General features: G+C 33.5%; 1 protein-coding gene across 1 annotated transcript in view; it reads right to left on the bottom strand.

The window, feature by feature from the left end:
- Positions 1-20,146, bottom strand: part of LOC133204495 (set1/Ash2 histone methyltransferase complex subunit ASH2-like) — a 33,294-nt gene extending 13,148 nt beyond the window's left edge. Inside the window, exons 1-14 of the mRNA XM_061340239.1 lie at positions 20,067-20,146; positions 14,936-14,979; positions 12,974-13,028; positions 11,775-11,864; positions 8,930-9,018; positions 8,598-8,689; positions 7,752-7,847; positions 7,557-7,628; positions 6,942-7,035; positions 6,216-6,285; positions 5,580-5,797; positions 4,487-4,564; positions 2,976-3,065; positions 2,665-2,861 (exon numbers count right to left, since the gene is read on the bottom strand). Coding sequence (XP_061196223.1) covers positions 2,665-2,861; positions 2,976-3,065; positions 4,487-4,564; positions 5,580-5,797; positions 6,216-6,285; positions 6,942-7,035; positions 7,557-7,628; positions 7,752-7,847; positions 8,598-8,689; positions 8,930-9,018; positions 11,775-11,864; positions 12,974-13,028; positions 14,936-14,979; positions 20,067-20,131 — 1,350 coding nt within the window. The 5' untranslated portion in view covers positions 20,132-20,146. The remainder of the gene's footprint in view (positions 1-2,664; positions 2,862-2,975; positions 3,066-4,486; positions 4,565-5,579; positions 5,798-6,215; positions 6,286-6,941; positions 7,036-7,556; positions 7,629-7,751; positions 7,848-8,597; positions 8,690-8,929; positions 9,019-11,774; positions 11,865-12,973; positions 13,029-14,935; positions 14,980-20,066) is intronic.
- Between the last annotated feature and the right edge of the window lie 103 nt (positions 20,147-20,249).

Genomic DNA, 20,249 nt, shown 5'->3' with positions numbered 1-20,249 from the left:
ATTCAGTTGATGAGATAAAGGTCATAATGTATCAGTATAAATCCTGGCTGAGCTGACTACAGATTGGTAAATTCTTACTTTAATTATCTGCTGTAGTCTCAGTAATTTGTTTAGGTTGGGTTTATCTATCTTTAAAGAGACGGGGAAGTCTGTCAGTACCATTAGTACTTTGATAAAGACTGGGTGCTGTATGATCAGTACTTCAATGTGTTTAAGAGTACCAGATATTTAAAGGGTGTACAGATTAAACAACCACTCTTGAAAGGTTGAGTACCATAATGCATGTCATAACTAAGATATGCAGTCATATGAAAATGCATCTCAAATGATCAAAGTACATAATGTACTCCTGGGAGTTGACTTTATCGTGTTTATAGAAAAAAAAAATGGAAGTATCTTTTTATTATTTTATGAAGAGAAATTATACAGTTAACATTAGTTCAAAATGTACTACAAACAAGAGGCCCATGGGCCACATCGCTCACCTGAGTAACTTTGGCCATGCTGTTCTTTACCAGATTTCCCCCCTTCTAATACTTATTGTGGCCCTGCCCTACCCCTGGGGGTCATGATTTTAACAATTAAAAATCTACACTATCCCAGGATGCTTCCACATAAGTTTCAGTTTTTCTGGCCCAGTTGTTCTTGAGAAGAAGATTTTTCTTACATATTTCAATGTAAAATTGGATTCCCTATTGTGGCCCCGCCCTACCCCCAGGGGTCATGATTTTTACAATTTAGTATCTACACTACCCAAGGATGCTTCCACATAAGTTTCAGTTTTTCTGGCCCAGTTGTGCTTGAGAAGAAGATTTTTCAAGATTTTTCTTACATATTTCAATGTAAAACTTGGATTCCCTATTGTGGCCCCGCCCTACCCCCGGGGGTCATGATTTTTATAATTTAGCATCTTCACTATCCCAGGATGCTTCCACATAAGTTTCAGCTTTTCTGGCCCAGTTGTTCTTGAGAAGAAGATTTTAAAAGATTTTTCCTATTTATTTCAATGTAAAACTTGGATTCCCTATTGTGGCCCTGCTCTATCCCCGGGGGTCATGATTTGTATAATTTAGAATTTAAACTACCCCAGGATACTTCCACATAAGTTTCAGCTTTTCTTGCCTAATGGTTCTTGAGAAGAAGATTTTTAAAGATTTTTCTTATATATTTCAATGTAAAACTTGGATTCCCTATTGTGGCCCCGCCCTACCCCTGGGGGTCATGATTTTAACAATTTAGAATCTCCACTACCCAAGGATGCTTCCACATAAGTTTCAGCTTTTCTGGCCAAGTAGTTCTTGAGAAGAAGATTTTTAAAAATTTTTCCTATTTATTTCAATGTAAAACTTGGATTCCCTATTGCGGCCCCGCCCTTCCCCCGGGGGTCATGATTTTAACAATTAAAAATCTACACTACACCAGGATGCTTCCACGTAAGTTTCAGCTTTTCTGGCCTAGTGGTTCTTGAGAAGAAGATTTTTCCTATATATTTCAATGTAAAACTTGGATTCCCTATTGTGGCCCCGCCCTACCCCTGGGGGTCATGATTTTAACAATTTAAAATCTACACTATCCCAGGATGCTTCCACATAAGTTTCAGCTTTTTTGGCCCAATGGTTCTTGAGAAGAAGATTTTTAAAGATTTTTCCTATATATTTCAATGTAAAACTTGGATTCCCTATTGTGGCCCTGCCCTACCCCCGGGGGTCACGATTTTAACAATTTAAAATCTACACTATCCCAGGATGCTTCCACATAAGTTTCAGCTTTTTTGGCCCAGTGGTTCTTGAGAAGAAGATTTTTTAATGACCCCACCCTATTTTTGTCTTTTTTTGATTATCTCCCCTTGTAAGGGGACTTGGCCCTTTATTTTAACAATTTAAACTCCCCTTCACCCAAGGATACTTTGTACCAAATTTGGTTAAAATTGGCCCAGTGGTTCTTGAGAAGAAGTTGAAAATGTGAAAAGTTTACAGACGGACGGACAGACAGACGGACGGACGGACGACAGACAATGGGTGATCAAAAAAGCTCACTTGAGCTTTCAGCTCAGGTGAGCTAACAATGCTACATAAGAACTTCATTCTTGTATTACATGTATTTACTCCCTAAATTTAGGGGTTCAAAAAGAAAATCATGTGTATTTTAAAGACACAGAACTTGTTCATCTACTGTACAATTGTGTGATTGTAGGGTATATTTCTGAGTTAAATGGCACAGACACACAGAAGTCATAAAAATTTATTGTCCAGTTTCTGCATGATGGACTAGGGATAATAGACACAAGTTCAACTCTCAAAGATTAAAAATTGAGATCTTTGAAAATCTGTTATAAACAATGTAAATTTCTTTATTTTTAACCTCTGGGGGACACAAAATCAGTACGCTACATTCTTTATTTCATCGTTATAACTGTAAAATTTTACAAGGAATTGTTGAGAATTTCACTGGGGATTCAAAAACTTTGCTATATCTGTAAATTTGCTATAACCGTATTCATACAAAAAGAGATTTACTGTATTAATATAATGTTTTATAAAGTAAAATAATGATTTAAATATTTGTTAGAAGGACTCAAAACTCCAGCATTACACAAATTCTTTGCTCATGAGAAAGCAAGTGGTAGGGACATAAATGAGGCTAGAAAAGCTGACATGAACTTACCCTGTCTTTGAATGTATTTGGTAAAAGTTTGGTGGGGTTGTCAGGCTCTGGAAGATGAATGAAGAACCCCATAACATCCCCCTCTGTGTATCCCCCGTCACAATAATGCTTCCCACGACTCTGGTGGAACCTTGTTCCTCTCCGTGATCGAAAGGAGTAACTAAACTTATCATACCCTGTCGGGGCTTGTAGGTTACCTAGAAATTTGGTCATTTAATTGTTTTAAGAAACACTGACTGAACAGGAAATTGATTTTTAAAAAATGTTTCAATGGAAGTAGCTTTAAATACTGTATGTTAAAATACATTTACCTAGTGATTGTGACCATCCTATTCTTGTGGCCGAGTCCTGTGGCATCTCATCAATATTGACCTCAAAATACCACGCCCCTCTTCTCACCCCTAAATACAAGTCAATGATTGATCAACTGAATGAAACATGACATGAAAACAAGATTTGTCACTACCAGCAATTTCATTTCAATCAACATTTATAAAGACACAAATCTATTGAGGTTTTTTTTTTTTTTTTTTTTTTTTTTTTTTTTTTTTTTTTTTAAATAAAGTTCACTCAACAATGAATAAACAATTTATTGAGAAATAATTACTGATTAGACTGATCTTTTTATCAAAAACTTTGTCCTCAAATTGTTTTGCTGCTGTAAATAGCTATTGAAATCAGTTTGTGTACATGTAGGTGAACTACAAAGGGGAGTAACTTCTCTAAAAGTAGCTTATAAATTTCCCTACATGATAAATGAAGCTATGCCCAGCACTAAAACCATTGACCCAGTGGTCAAGAATTTCACAAATTCGTAAAAACACCTTTGTTCCTTACAACTTTTTACTCTGTTTGTCTTCTAGATGCCCAAAAGCAGAGATTTTCAAAGAATTAATGCATTTTATCTACATGTATATAATTGATAGAGCCCAACCTTAGCACCAGAACCCCTCACCCAGGGGCCTTGAATTTCAAAATTTTGAAACAGGCACCCTTGCTCATCATAAACATGCACTTAGTTTGTCTGCTGAACAAGTATATTTTCAAAGAATTAATTCATTTACACCATATGATCAATGAAGCCCTGTCCTACCACCAGAACACGGAACTCAGGGGACATGAATTTGACAATTTTGGAACAAGCACTAGAGCACATCATAACCATTCATTTAGTTTGTCTGCTTAGTTCCCACAAGCAGAGATGAAGATTTTCAAAGAATTACAGATTTTATCTAGATCAATAGAGCTTTGCCCAAACACCGAGACTCCTGACTCAGAGGCCATGAATTTCACAATTTTGGAACAGGCACCCATGTTCATCAACTATGCCCTTACTTTGACTTCTAAATATACAGATTTTTAAAGAATTTATGCATTTTCATTAAATGATCAATAGAGTCCAACCCCAACACCAGAACCCCTGATCCTGGGGCCATGATTTTCACAATTTTGGTAGAAGGTTCAATGCTTATTATAATTATGCAAACAGTTTGACTGCTTGATGTCCAGGATTAAAGATGATTTTAGAAGACTGTATCAATTTTGATCATTTAGCCCCACCTGTCAGGCCAAAGGCGGCCAGAGACCATGAAATTCACAATTTTTGTCCCCCTTTACCAGTAGATGCTACATACCTAAAATAGATCAGCCATACAAGAGAAGAACTTGAAATTGTTCAAAAGTTTATGACAAATACACGTACATGACGGATGATGCAAGACAGAGGATGAACGACAACGGATGAAAATAGGTAACAAAGGGTCACTTTAATGACTCACGATACCAAAAATTAATAGTTCTATCAAACAATAAATTTGTGTACCATGAGTGGCCCGGACCATGCTGTAGCCTTTCTCTCCTGTTACACTAAGTCTGTCATCAGAGACCTTTAACTGGGGAGCTGAAAAAAAGCATCTTTATATAATTCTATATTTAAAGTCATTTAGAATTCAGATGATCCTTTCATAAAACTTTTTTTTAAAACATATTTTTATGTTTATTTGAATAATATTTGGTGTTTAATTAGAGTCAAATGAAAAATATAAGGACAGAGAGTGTTACTGTAATCATATTACACTTGGTTGTGTATTCTATTTAGTATATTTGGTGGAAAGCAGCCTCCACTAAATGTAGTGCATGGCTAATTGGCCTCCACTAAATGTAGTGCATGGCTAATTGGCCTCCACTAAATGTAGTGCATGGCTAATTGGCCTCCACTAAATGTAGTGCATGGCTAATTGGCCTCCACTAAATGTAGTGCATGGCTAATTGGCCTCCACTAAATGTAGTGCATGGCTAATTGGCATGCATATAGGTTTATCAATAAATAAATTCAGAAATGCAAGAAATCAAATCAAATCTAAGCTAACCTGTTGAAAAATCAATTCCCACCAATTATTGTACACACTGAATATCATACATTCACAGTATTTCCCATTTCTTTCTAGTTTACTATGTACAGTAAATCACATTTTATTCACAAGAACTCTACTTTCGCGTAATTAAGCTAGACTGTATGCTCAGAAAAATTTAATTCGCACATATATTTTTATTATAAAAGATTATATAAAAAAATTCAAAAGTCGTGAAAATTTTGTCTCTCTTATGAATAACAAAATGAATGACTATCTCGTGAAAATAAGGTGTCACAAAAATTTGGTTATCTACAGTACAGTAATATGTGAAATATATGCAAGAGTCCAGCTTTTGTGGAATTTTCCAGTTAAAAAATGCAAAATTTATAAAAGCAAATTATTCCACCTCATTCTGCGCATTTGCAGATTACAAGGAATCCTAAAATTGCAAAAGTAGAAATCTGTGTGCTACTTTTGAGGGATCAAATCTCATTTAAAATCCCCAATAGTTTACAGTAGATGAATTTATTCATGCAAACTCTATGACCACATGCATTGTACCTCTATCATTCAGTGCTAAGAGTACATCAGATCCTAAGAACGTCCTGTAGAGGTACCCTGGGATAGGTTTTCCCGCCCAGTCCAGACTCTCATCAAATGCCTGTCTGTTAGGAGCATGTGGATCTGACTCTGCAAGGATGTATCGGTACCCGTCCTTGTTAAACGGATGTTCTAGAGGGTAGCCATGAGGTGCCAACTTTGTTGTAGGCCCAAGGTCACTATGATAAAAGTAAGCATGATTCTACATTCCTCTTAGACATGCAGTTCAGAGATTTTAGCTACCCTACTCCATTTAAGTATTCAGTTGTAGCCTTTGGTTTATCTTAGCTTTAAGGACATACTCAAAATCTTCTTGTTTTTTGCCATTTTTAGGTTCAAATCAATTTGACACATGGTAAAATAAGAGTAAAACTGTATTTTTTGTAGGGATTTCATTTTCTTTTTCTACATGTACTAGCAATAATTAAGCCTGCACAAACCATTTCACAGATTTCTATAACATAAGTTTTTGAGTATCCTATGTCCCTAACTGATTTTAGGTTTACATCCCCCCTTTTTGTTTGACTCCAGGAGTTTGGAGTAAATCCTTTGGTTTATTTTAGTTTTGACACACTAACTCTGTGTATGTTTACATACCCTCTCTTTTGTTTGACTCCTGGAGGCTGAACTGTATCTGGTGCTTTCCTTTTATATCCCCTTCCTTTTCCTGTTAAAAACAGTTTGTTTGCAAAAAATGAAGGATTCAATTTATGAATGTTTTTGAGTTTACAACATCATGATTTAACATAACAAAGATCCTTCTTAAAAAGTTATGTACATGCATTAGCAGCAAGGCCTACATCAGAAATTTGTTTTCTCTTTATAACAAACAGCACAAAAAATTTAGGAAATTTGAACCAACAGTACGATAAGAAATTCTTCAATTATTTTTGGTTTTAAAGTCTAAACTCATATTCTATACTCTTCTGAACTTGTAGTCTCGCTTTTCTTGAAAGGAATTAAAAATTTTGTTCCTATCTATTAGAAAATGAAACTTTGACACCTTATTTGGCCAATTGCAGACCCATCCTTATCATGAAAGGTCGTGATCTGAATACAAAATATGGAAACAGCCAATAATTTTAATAAACTTGAATCTAAACTACATGAGGATGCTTGCAAATGAAGACTACTAGATGTTTTTATAGCAAGTTCAGCAGTGTAAAAAAAAGGGTGCAATTTTTTGCCCTATTATAGTGTTGACCTCTTTTTGTGCCAAAATTGCTAAAAAAGACTGACACTGAAATCATTGAAGCACAGTCTTTTCCGCCTATCTGTGAATGTGGTACTCCTTGTCTTCTATCATAACACAGTAACACTCACCACTATCCCCAAAGGCACCTGTTTTTCCAATAGAAGGTAAACTACTACCACTTTGTTTTAATACTTCACTGAAAGGTCCAACCTTGTATAGATCCTGAAAAAAGTTTACATAGATCATTATCATATCTATACACATGTTCAGCACATACCTCTCAATTTAGCAGATATTAACAGGCCCATGGGCCAATCTCCTCACATAAGTTACCTTGACCATACTGTTCTTCAGCAAATTTGTCAAAGATTTTTTTTTCTCTATAATGCACTCAAAGGGCCATGGCTTAACCAAACTTGAATCCACAATACATGGGAATTCTGAATTCATGTGACTAAAATAACCATGAAGTTCAGGGAAAGAAGTTATTTAAAAGTCTTTCCTATCTCATATATTTTTTTATATTATCTTGCATATCTCCCCTTTGAAAGGGTCATTGCCCTTCCCTTGAACAAAATTTGAATCCCCTTCATCAAATATTGTTTTCTGCCAAGATTGGTTGAAAATGCGAAAAGTTTACAACGACGATGCCAATGACAGACGACGGACAAATTTTGATCAGAAATGCTCTCTTGAGCCTTCAGCTCAGGTGAATATAAATAGCTGACAATAAAATCACTTACAGGAGTGGTCAGGCCAAAATGAGGGTCTCCCAACACTTCTTCTTTATAAGTATACAGCTCTGTCTCCTTAGACTTGGAAAAATATCACAAGATTGGAGTTCAATACAACAGAACAATATAGCATTGGCAGACTTTTGACTTTATTACCCACTTTAAAAAATTATCATACTGTCTACTGTATTACCAGAATCTTACCAGAGTTTTGGCGACTGTGGAGTGCCATGTTTGTTTGGTACGTCTGCCCTGAGTGGTCAGATTTTCCCACTGTTTGTCAATAAAAGGAATTATCTCCTGAAATAATTAAACAAATTATCCAATATATCACTGATATAAAGATTACACAGAGGTAAAAACAGAATTTGATGAAACATGTTGAAGTCTAATCTAAATCTAATTTGCTAAGGTTTAACAATCAAGTTAAGATCTACGAGTCGAGGCAGCATTGTCCGTAAGGTAAATCAAAGTACACAGATATGTCATGCGTCATTACAAAACATAAGATTTAGTACAGCTGATCATGGTTATCTCAAGTTTGAAATAACTAGGTTTGACTGTATTTACCCTGTCTCTGTAAAACTTGGGTATCTCAAGTTTGAAATAACTAGGTTTGACTGTATTTACCCTGTCTCTATAAAACTTGAATAACTCAAGTTTGAGATAGCTAGGTTTGACTGTATTTACCCTGTCTCTATAAAACTTGAATAACTCAAGTTTGAGATAGCTAGGTTTGACTGTATTTACCCTGTCTCTATAAAACTTGAATAACTCAAGTTTGAGATAGCTAGGTTTGACTGTATTTACCCTGTCTCTATAAAACTTGAATAACTCAAGTTTGAGATAGCTAGGTTTGACTGTATTTACCCTGTCTCTATAAAACTTGAATAACTCAAGTTTGAGATAGCTAGGTTTGACTGTATTTACCCTGTCTCTATAAAACTTGAATAACTCAAGTTTGAGATAGCTAGGTTTGACTGTATTTACCCTGTCTCTATAAAACTTGAATAACTCAAGTTTGAGATAGCTAGGTTTGACTGTATTTACCCTGTCCCTGGAGAACATGACTCTGTTTTCCCCACTGAGCTGAGATTCTCGAAGGAGATTTGCTATGGCAGTAAAACAGATCTGGGAAAAACCTGGAAAACAAAACAACTATGAAGCATTATTTTTGTTTTATTCAATTTTTACATACATATTAAATGTTGGAATCTGATAAATAAAACATACATGTATATGTCAATTCAATAGAAAAGTTTTCTAGGAATAATTTTAACTTTAAGCTCAATGAACAAATGATTTGTAATTGAGAAACAAGTAATGCATATTGTAAACTTTTAAGAAAAGATCTTCATAAATGCATACTGTATATATCTTACTTGACACTTTCTTTGTGAAATTTTCTAAACTAGTAGGACTGCAACCTCTACAGATGAATTGATAATTTGTCATAAAAGGAATCACTGTTCTGAAATAAAAGATTACATTTACTATCATCATTATCATGTTCATGTTGACCCTTATTTTTTAAGTTAAACTAGAACTGTCCTAATGAAACACCCCTCCCTCTTCTCTCTATCCCATAGGCCACATTCAAAACATATAAGAACTTGGAAATATTACTACTTGTATATACTTTAATACACTGCTATTCTATGCAGTATGCATTCTCCTAGTATGTTTACTTGAGTATAACATGATAAGTAAGATTTTTGAGAATCCAAAATTGAGTAAAATGTATGTATCTGACACAGCTGTCAATTTTTTTTTCTCAAAACCACCTCATTCATATGGCCTTGTCTCATGGTCACAAGGCACCCTCTAGTCAGGAGGATTTGAACTGTGCCATGTATGAGCTTTTACTATTCCTGCAGTACAAAGTTATGCTATGGACAGAAATTTTACACACTCTGAAAACTGTGACCTTGATCTTTAATACTCTGACCTTGAATGTGACCAAATGAAAATGTTCAGGTCATAACTCACTCTCTGGTCACTCTCTGGTCATAAGGGACCTTATCCCAAAGTACAGTATTACACTGACAAGAATTTTACACATTCAAACCCTAGGTCCTGACCTTGTCTGAATGACCTTGGCTCAGGTTCATGACACACCCCCTGGGCTGTGTACAAGAGCAAAGGAGCTAACTTAGCAGATAGGTCATAGATATTTAGCTCTATTGAATGGACAGCTTGCCTAGCTGTTATGTGTTTGATTTTGGGTATATCACAGTAATAATTAATTTTTGGAGCAAAGGAAGCTGAATTCAAGCTAAAATATATATATAAATAATCATTTAACATGCTTAGATGGAGAAAACAACTCAACTTTTTGTAAGTATCTCAATCGACAAGTTATACGAGGTGGAAACTGAGGAGGTCATCTTGGATTTGGTACCTAGCATAAAACATTTATGCTAGCTCTCCCTATGAAGTGGCTATGCTAGCATATCGTTCAAGATCACATCTCTGTGTAGAAGCTACATAGCCCCTCTTGTATGCACCTCTGGTAATAAGCATACCTGAGACCTTGACCAAATGACCTTGATTAGATTCATATCACATTTTCTGCTAATAATGAACCTTTGTGCCGAGTATGAGTTTCTTATGTTTATTCATTAAAAGGGTTTTGGCTTGAAAAACAAATTTATTCCAGTGGTCTTGCTATTGTCCAGTGATGTTGATTTAGGGTCATAACGCACTCTTTTGTCACTAACTTAGTCCTAGTGTAAGATTTCATTTTTCTCTGTTTCACAGTTGTGATCCAGACTAGAAAATGGATGGACAAACAAACAGGCTTGGTGAACCCTATATACTTCCCAGCTAACTTTGTTTGCAAAGGATATAAATTACAATATTATACTTTCATGTAAATTAGTTGAATTTGATTTGTCGAGAAACATTTGTTCAAAAACAGTGATGAAACTGTGCCCTCAAGCATGATAGAACATAGCAACAGTCAACATTACTTGATGACAACTCCAAGGTTAAGGTAAAAAATGTTGGTACCCAAGGGAACGTCTTCTCACAAGAAATACACCTGAAATAAGAAAGCTACAGCTCTAACCATTCAAAACAAACCACCAAAGTTAAAGATTTTCAAAAGTAGGTCAAACTCCAAGGTCAAGGTCAAAAAATCAAAACTATCTGTACCCAAAGAAAGTTCCTGTCACAAGGAAAACATGTGAAATAAAAGCCCTAGCACAAGCCATTCAAAAGTTATGGCCAAGATTAAAGTTTTCCAAAAGTAGGTAAAACTCCAAGATCAAGGTTTAAAAGGTCAAAATAGTTGGTACCCAAGGTAAGGACTTATCACAAGAAATACATATGTGAAATATAAAAGTCCTACCTCCAACCATTCAAAACATATGGCCAAGGTTAAAGTTTTTAAAAAGTAGGTAAAACTCCAAGGTCAAGGTCAAAAGATTAAAAATATTTGTACCCACAGAAGGTCTTATCACAAGAAATACATGCAAAGTATGAAAGCCCTGGTACCAACTGTTTAAAAGCTAAGGCTAAGGTGAAAGGTTGGTAAAATTTTGCAAAAGTGGGTTAAACTTCAAGGTCAAGAGGTCAAATATTTGGTACCCAAAGAAAGGTCCGGTCACAAGGAATGTACATGTAAATATGAAACCCCTAGCTCCAATTGCTCAAAGTTATGGGCAAGGTTAAAGTTTTTGTGGACAAACAGACAGACGGATGGACAGAGCAAAACAATATGCCCCCAAATCTTCAATTAGTAAGGCATAAAAATATTGACTGTGTGGAATCTATGTGGGCACATTTCATTATTATTAGTAAATTTGTATGAAACATTAACATTCAGTATTATATAATGAATACTGCATGTAGTTGAGGGTAACATTAAAAATTTTCATGCCACTGAAAACCATTTTCAGCATCAGCTGCACCTTGATTTAACAATGGTTTTCTTGGGGTGAAAATTTTCAATGTTACCCTCTACTATACATGCAATATTTATAAAATGCACTATAAATTTTTTTTTTTTTTATGAATCAGACACCTCCCACCTTTCAGTCATTGACAACACATACTAAAATCTGAGGGAAACTATTAAAAGCAGAAAATCTTTACATTAAGGAAACTACATTTTTTTTGTATTAGTTTCAAATACTAATTGGGAGATATAGCTTTGGTACAAACATGCCTTTGGTAATGTTTTATATCTGTTGAGTGGGTGGGGGAGGGAAGTATTATAATTACCCTAAATGGCAGGTTATACACTCCTGATGGAACCAGCGATAACAGAATCCACACTGAATTTCCACAGTCCCAAGATTTCTTCCTTTATCACTAAAAAGTAAGAACAGTTTCCTCAAACAAATTGTCAAGTGTACATGTGATAATAAAATTCTTTGTTTTTATTTGTCATTTATAAGTGACTGTCACACATACTTCCTTCTCTGTATAAGAATGTGGTACATAACCAATGATAAACATTGAGAAAAAACCCACTTGCTTTCCATATTACAAATGAAACGCATTTACAAGCTGAAAAACTGATCAGTGTTCTACCTCTTCTGGATTTCCTGCATAAAACATGACTGGTCCTATCTGAGAGGAAACAAATTACATTCCATAATCTCCATTCCTACCCAACTGAGATTGTCAGAAATTAATGTGAAAGATTTCATATAAACACAAAAAATCTTTTACCCAATTCAATAATGTAGCAGGAACCACAGGAAAAGGAAATATAGTACATATTTCCAAAACCAAAATACTCCCACATAATCAATCAAAATCTGATAGCAAAATACCCCTTCAGACATATCACTCTACTATCACAATCCAATACTTTAAATCACTTTTTATTCACGAGGACTTTATTTTCATGTTATTATGCAAGACCATCTGCTTGTGAAAATTTCATTCTCGCGTATGATTCTACTATTAAAGATTATAAAGAGCAATAACCAAAATTCGCAAAAATTTTGTTTCGCTTATATTAATTTAAAACAACAATCTCACAAAAATAAGGTGTAGTGAAAATTTAGTGATCTACAGTATTCTTCAATACTAAAGGACTCCCATAACTGTAACAAAATATTCACCAAACTATATATAAAACTCACTAAGAAGGCAAAACTACCATTTCTGTAACAAAATATTCCCCCAATAACATTACTATTAGCAATAACACAAAATTTCCATTTATGTAGCATGACATTCCCACACTTTTTACATAACACTTTCACTTATAATACAGTTCTCTCATTCATGAAACATATTCCCCCACAACATGAATGTCACTAAAAATACATTACTCAAATTTTCAAAGCAAATACAATATTCCTCCATTACCATAGCCAAGCTTTAGCTTCATAGAACAACCCAGCTTATATAACTACATATAAAAAAAAATTCCCACTAAAAAACACTATACTAAACACTATACTCACCAATAACAGTCTGATTCAGCTCCATCTTCATCAATAGACATAGTATCCTCCACACCTAACAAAAAAAAACAATTAACACTAATCATCTCCAGAAATATCAGCAGGCATGGGTTCGATTCTTGTTCGCCATGCAGCGTCAAACCCAAGATGTAAATATAGGTAGTGACTGTTCCTTCACCAAGCACCCGGCACTAGAAGTGAAAGTCACGGGTCTTTCGGATGAGACCTTAAAAACCGAGGTCCCGTGTCACGGTAGGCATTGGCATGATAAAGAACCCTCACTGCTCAATGGCCCTGAGTGCCAAGTACAGGTCTAAATTTGAAGCCCTTCACCAGTATATGGTGACGTCTCTATATGAGTGAAAAATTCTCAAATGGTTAAACAACATATAATCAATCAATCAGTCATACAATCGCCAGAAAAATTGTACATGTATAACTATTTCTTAAAGGGAAATACTGTGGAATCTTTTGGATTCGTCTGGGCCAATTTTCTTGGAATACTTAAATGAGCTAGGTTCAATTTATGCATAAAATGGTCCTGTCCATATACCAAATAACTGATCAAGACCCTATGTCTCATTTCAAACAACAAAAGAAGATACTTGGTGCTTTCATTTTCTGTAACAAAGTTTCCTGCTGAAAGTCCAGGCATAAAAAAATGGGCTTTGTGAACATGGTGAAATTGCAGTTTTCCTGATTTTTGCAGAAAACAGGTGTTTTAGAATACCTTCAGCAAAGATTTAAATATCTGCCAACCCTTTGATCCAATTTTTTATAAGATTCAGACACAGTCCTTAATTATATAACTGCAAATTTTGGATCAGAGGCTGGGCTCTATGCAAAATATTGAAAAACAGCTTAAACTTTCGGTCAGTTTTGAAGAATTTTCCGGATTTGGGAATAATGCTGCAGTTCATGACATCATAATACATGGATTAGCAAGAAAATAACATCATTTTCAACAGATATGTAGTCACCACAATAAGAAAATGTATATCATCTTTATAATCACACAAATAATAACTAGAGGTACTGTGAGCACTGCTCTCACAAAATGATGCACACACACCCTCCCATATGAGTATAATGGCAAAGTCATTTTTAAATTTTGCTGTGGAAGACTCCAAATATCTATCTGACTGAAATGAAAAGTAGGAGGTGCACAATGGCACTATGTTATAAAGATTCTGTGAAAGTCTAATTAAATTTTGTTCAGTGGTATGGGAGAAGTTGCAGATAAGAGGTGGGAAAACCCAAGGTTATAGAAAGAATGGCAGTGTCTGTGTTTTGCTATGGAAAACCTCAAAAAGACATTAAAAAGAAAATAAAGGCATAATGGCATGATTCTCTTCAAAACAGTGAGTGTATGTTAGTCAAAATAAAGAGTATTCTTTAATGTGACAAAACAATAAAGAAGACAAAGAATAGATGTGTCGGGGAATAGATTTTTGTTTTCATCTCATATAATCCACAATCACAAGGAGAAAATAAACTCCTCAAATATATTTAAAAACCTACAGTAATCTCTGAATTCTCTATGGAAGGCTGCATAATTAATCCCAAAGTTACAGCTTTCATAAATAGCCCTTTTCAATGAAGTTTTTTTAAAGTATAATATTTCAGGAGTTATCTCTCTTTGTCCTTTCCGTTTGATAAAGTGGGAAATTTCCCAACTGTCCAAATTTTTAAAGAAGTAAACTTGATACCAAAATATGTCTTTTTATCTGCTGAAATAAAACCTTCACTCTGACATTATACCATTATGACAAAAAAGATTATTCATAAAAAACAAATTTGGAGATGGACATGAAAACATTAGTATTGTGGGGCTCTACTTGAACAAAGAATAGCAAAACAATGACAAGCAATTCTATTCTACTGATTGGTTTAATTAAAAGACTTTTGAAATCCTACAAATATAATTAAGTGGACTAAAATGTAATTAATTTGTTACATTACCTTCTCCATCTTGTTTTCCTGTTTCCTTTATTTCTGGATCATGTCTACAATTACAAACATCAATTTTACAAAGCAATAATTCAATACAGCACAGTACCATGCACTTGCAACAAAAATATGATAAAAAGTATCGAAGAGTGATAAATACCAAATAAGCCAAGTGTTTTCCTTCAAACAATTATATTTTTCTCTCATTTTAGCATAATGATAATTTTTAACATTTTTTATTATAAAAAAAAAACCTTTATATGAAATTTCTTTGTTTCAATGATATTGTCCCATTTTATTGATTAATTTAATTTTTGGCATGGAAGACACATGCTGACTATGTAAATATGCACTAAATTATTGTCAATGCAACAAGATTAGAGCAAAATTAAGAACATTCATACTGTAAAAATTAGGGATGTGCAGTTTTATCGGTATACCAATATATTGTGATTTTTAATTGCATGATAAGTATCATGATACAGAGACTAAAATACCAGTATTTAAGTACATAGTTATCAATTCCATAAATTATTCATTTATTTGTTCAATCTTTCATATTAAAATTACAGGAAATGTAAAAAAAAAATTTAAAACGATAAAAGAATGACATCCTAGCATCCAAAACTGCTTGATATAATTATGTAAATAAAAAAAATGAAAAAAGTGAAGTTATGTTTTTCCAGCATATTTTTCTGAAAAATTATGAATATTCATTTAAAATCATTGTAAAAATTGCTTGTAAAAATATCATGATATTATTGTGATATTTTGGGGAAAAATTGTGATATATCGTAATACGAAATTTTTGGCAATACCCGTCCCTAGTAAAAATAGCTTCAGGGTAAATGAAAGCAGTTGGTATACTTTCAGTAAATTGATTTTGGGAGTCCACTATTTTAAGCACAATAGAATCTGTCAATTATGGTCAGAACTATCATCTCTAGTTTGGTTGAGAAGTGCTTTTTTAATCAGTATCTTAAATTTAATGGCAATAGTTGTTGGGGATTTATTTCTTTCACATTCTCCATAACTGACCTTATACTCATTGTACACATTATGAAAATTGTGGCAGAAATGTGATTTTTCAAAAGGGGGAGGGAATTAGTCAAGTAATGTAGAGCTTATATAGTAAAACATGTTTAGTACAAATAAGGATATGGCGAATTTTTTTTGGATTCCCCGGCGAAATTCTTAACAAATCCTAGGAAAATATTACGGTTATAACAAACGCTGATATAACAAATTTACGGATATAGCAAACTGATTTTCTGTCCCGTAGTGGTTAAAAATAACAAAAATTCCATCTTTTAAACCGAATTTTCAATATCTTAAAATTCAAAATATTTAAATGACATTATTTTTCACAAGTATTTAGATTTGAAATTCCAATCATCAAAAATATCTAGCATCTCTGTTAAATTTTGTACTTAATGCCTCCCAAAACATATTTGGTAGTCATGCTTGAAAGAAAAGATGCATATTGTGAATTTGTTATATATACTTGAACCAATCTGACTAATGCCAGACCTCTATTTACACTATGCGATAGCATAAATAGAGGTCTGGCTTTAGTCAGATTGTACTTAAACGACTTTGTTATACCGATATAATGAATAACGGATATAGCGTAAATAGAGGTCTGGCTTTAGTCAAATTGTACTTGAACGAATTTGTTATACCGATATAATGAATAACGGATATAGCGAAGCAAATTCACAGGTCCCCAGGACTTCGCTATAACTGAGTTTTACTGTAGCTTCAGAAGTAATCTGTCACCATTTAAGCACCAAATTATAAATTTTTGACATTTGTTGTGTCATAACAGACTCCTTTCCTGAACAACTGAGCAACACATTAGTGCAAAATGATAATTTTTTTTCCACAATCCATTGACATCTGTGTTATGACAAGGAGAACATCAAAAGTTTACAAATCAATACATATAATTACTTTTATTAATTTCCTGGTAAATTGATAAAATATCACTCCTATGAATAAACTAGATGCTGTCATAAGACAGTAATAAAGGCAATAAGCTGTTTGCCTCTAAATGTACTTTCCTTCATATCTGGTTAACCAGAAAAAAATGCCACAATAATTCTATAATTTACACAAAATATATACATGTATTTGTCAAATCAAGCATAAAATACTCAGGTGAAAATTGAAGACATACATTCTTCATAAATATCAATATTTGGAATAAAGGGTGCATATTGCCAAGATATAATAGCAAAATAAACAAGAGGCCCATGGGCTACAATGCTCATCTCAGTCACCTAGACCCTGCTTTTTTTCATCAGCGTATTTTTTTTAATTACCCTCTTCACTTTCATTAAAAAAGGTTGGCTCAAAAAGGTAGACCAAAATCTATCCCTAAGAGAGCTATGACTTAATCAAAATGAAATCCACACAACATTGGGGTGCTTCAATATCAAAACGATCAACATGGCCCTGTTGTTCTAGAAAAGATTTTTTTCCTGTTCAAATTTGAATCTCTGATTTTGGCCCAACCCTAACCTCAGGGCTTATAATTTCAAAAAAAAAATTCCACATAACAGAGGTATGTTTTGCTTTTTAGTATGATTTAATGTGTTTTTGCCTACACTCTCTTGTAAAACTCTGATCCCTTATTGTATCCTCAACCTATATCTGAGAGCCCTGATCTGAACAAACTTGAATCTAAACTACATGCATAGGGATGCTTGCATATGAATATATTTGACTAATAATGACTCTGCTGTTCATGAAGAAATTTAAAGATTTTTATGCCCTGCCATGAATATGGCCTGGGGCATAAAGTGTGTGCCATGTCTGTCTTCCATCCATCCATTTGTTTGTCCATAATATTCTGCATTTAGGTCAGTTTCAAAGAAACTGTTTTAAGATTGGAAACCAAAATTCATACACTGATAAATATTGGTGAGAGCATATTTGACCTTCTGTTCGACCTTAACCTCACCATTCCTTATTTGGTACCTTTTGTTGTAATATATATTTTTAAAAAAATTTCTCAAACTGATCCATATTAGTTGCAACTATTCAAATGTGTCATAATTTTCTGACCTTGACATGTCTTATGACCTTGACCCAAATGTTCCTTACTTTGCATTGAACTTAGTTTCAAACAAACAATTCATGATATTTTCATTTCAACAAGGCTCAACAGTATTTTTAAAACAAACTAGACCAGTCTCACTGACTCATAGTAGTACCTGAAATTTTCACTAGATCTGACCTCAACTTCACTAGACCTCACCTAATAACCTTGGATCATGAATGATTCAATTAATATTACAAGAATATTAACATAAAAAAACACAGTCGAATAAGGAATTGTCAATGTAAACAAATCAATGGTCATTGTAAGTTGGTTTTGGTGCCAAAAATAAATATATAATTACATGTACATCATTGAATAAACTTCATTCCATTGAGTTCATTACAACAAAATATCAGAAAGTGTATTCCTTCCAACAGTTGTAAATAAAATGACTTAGCAGGAAGGATAACTTGGTAATGCTAGCATATATGAAAATATCAAATGGTGGCAAAAGAAATGAAATTTGATATGTATACTAATAATAGTGTATTATTTTAATGTCTCAAAATTGGTAAACTGTTTTAGTACAATAAAACAAGTAGAGTTTTCCAAAACAAATCTATTCATGATTATTTTATTTTTCATCAGGTTGAATAAAAGTGAAACCTGATTTACCACATTGATAAATAAGAACAAATCCAGAAATAATAGTTTGGCTTCATTTGAACTCTAAGAAATTTTTACACAACCAGTCAGGTTACCTTGAAACAAAATAATCTAGACCGGACTAAACTTTTACTAGTCTGAGTTGGTTGGAAGTGTCTTAAGTGTTGAGCCCTGTACAAACACAAAGATACAGATTAATGAGAGAGCTATTCAAATGTGTCAATCCTTTCTAACCTTGACCTTCTCTGTAACCTTGACCTCATCATTCCCTATTATGTCTTTAGCCCAGTTTCAAAACAATTATTGAAGATTTTTTTTAATCAAAACTCACTGATACATATTAGTGGGAACTATTCCACCATGTCATAATTTTCCATTTTCTTTTCTATGATTTTGAGTCCTCTAATCCTCATTTGCAATTATGTTAAACTGTTCAAAACATTTTCTTCAAAGTTATAGATATGAATTGATAAGATCTATTTAACTGTCTCAAAATTTTCAAAATTTTCTGACCTTGACCTTCCATATGACCTTGATCTATTTTTTTTTACATCTAGCATAATAAAAAAAGAAACTGTAAATAATATTTTTATCAAACTTCATATACTAATACAAATTAGTGAGAGCTATTCAACTGTATCATAATTTTTCAGACCTTGACCTTCCCTATCACTTCATATTTTTCAAGATATTTCAATCATAACTTTTTATACAGTTAGATATATTGGTAAGAGCAATCTCTGTCATAATTTTTTTTACCTTGACCTTCTGTATGAATTTGTTCTTTCCTTCACTTTGACCTTCACATTTGAAAAAAAAATCAAACTTCATATACTAAGATATATATTGGTGAGAGCAATTCCACTGTGCCATTATTTTTACTTTCAAATTTACCTTTCAAATGACCTCAACCTCGATCACTATTCCTTCATTTTGAAGTTACCCAATTTCTGTATATAAAAATAGAGTATTATTACGTTCATCATATTTTACTTTTACCTATTTACTTTTATTAGACAAAGGGCAAATTTTTATCAGAAAAGCACACGAGCTTTTGGCTAACTCACAGGTAAGCCAAAAATTAGCATGTTGAATTTTTTTCTTTTAATCTTTCCATGAAGATTCAGACCATTTTGTGCTGAGTATAGGCTGTATTTTACCAGGGACCTATATACTAAGTTAGTATATAGGTCCCTGATTTTACAGCTTACTAATTACAATACAAGTAAAATGTAACATATTGTAAAATTGTCGCTTCTTTAAACATGAATGCAAATTGAAAGTAAAAAATGAAAGTAACTTCAACTGTAAACAATGTCATCTAAACTACAATAGATAAGATATCCGATATATGATACTCTTCAAAAACAAGGAAATGATATATCTTTTGGTGTTCCTTATATCTGATTACGTTTCAAGTCCATAATGTACCTGTTCTGCATGCTATCGACTCCTATTTGGGGCTCAGAAGGTGCTTCTCCCGCTTTGTCCGCCATGATGCTTGATGCGAAATCTCGTGAGATGTTGTTGTAAACGATCATCAAAGAAAGAATGTTTATTGTGTTTTTGTAAAAAGACTTTATTCGAAATTTAAAAGAAAACATAATTAGTTAC

The sequence above is a fragment of the Saccostrea echinata genome, unplaced genomic scaffold (assembly GCF_033153115.1).
Source record: "Saccostrea echinata isolate AGI-Se365-2 ecotype Australia unplaced genomic scaffold, CSIRO_AGI_Sech_v1 ptg000053l, whole genome shotgun sequence".
NCBI lineage: Eukaryota > Metazoa > Mollusca > Bivalvia > Ostreida > Ostreidae > Saccostrea > Saccostrea echinata.
This window is presented reverse-complemented; position numbering and strand designations above follow the sequence as displayed.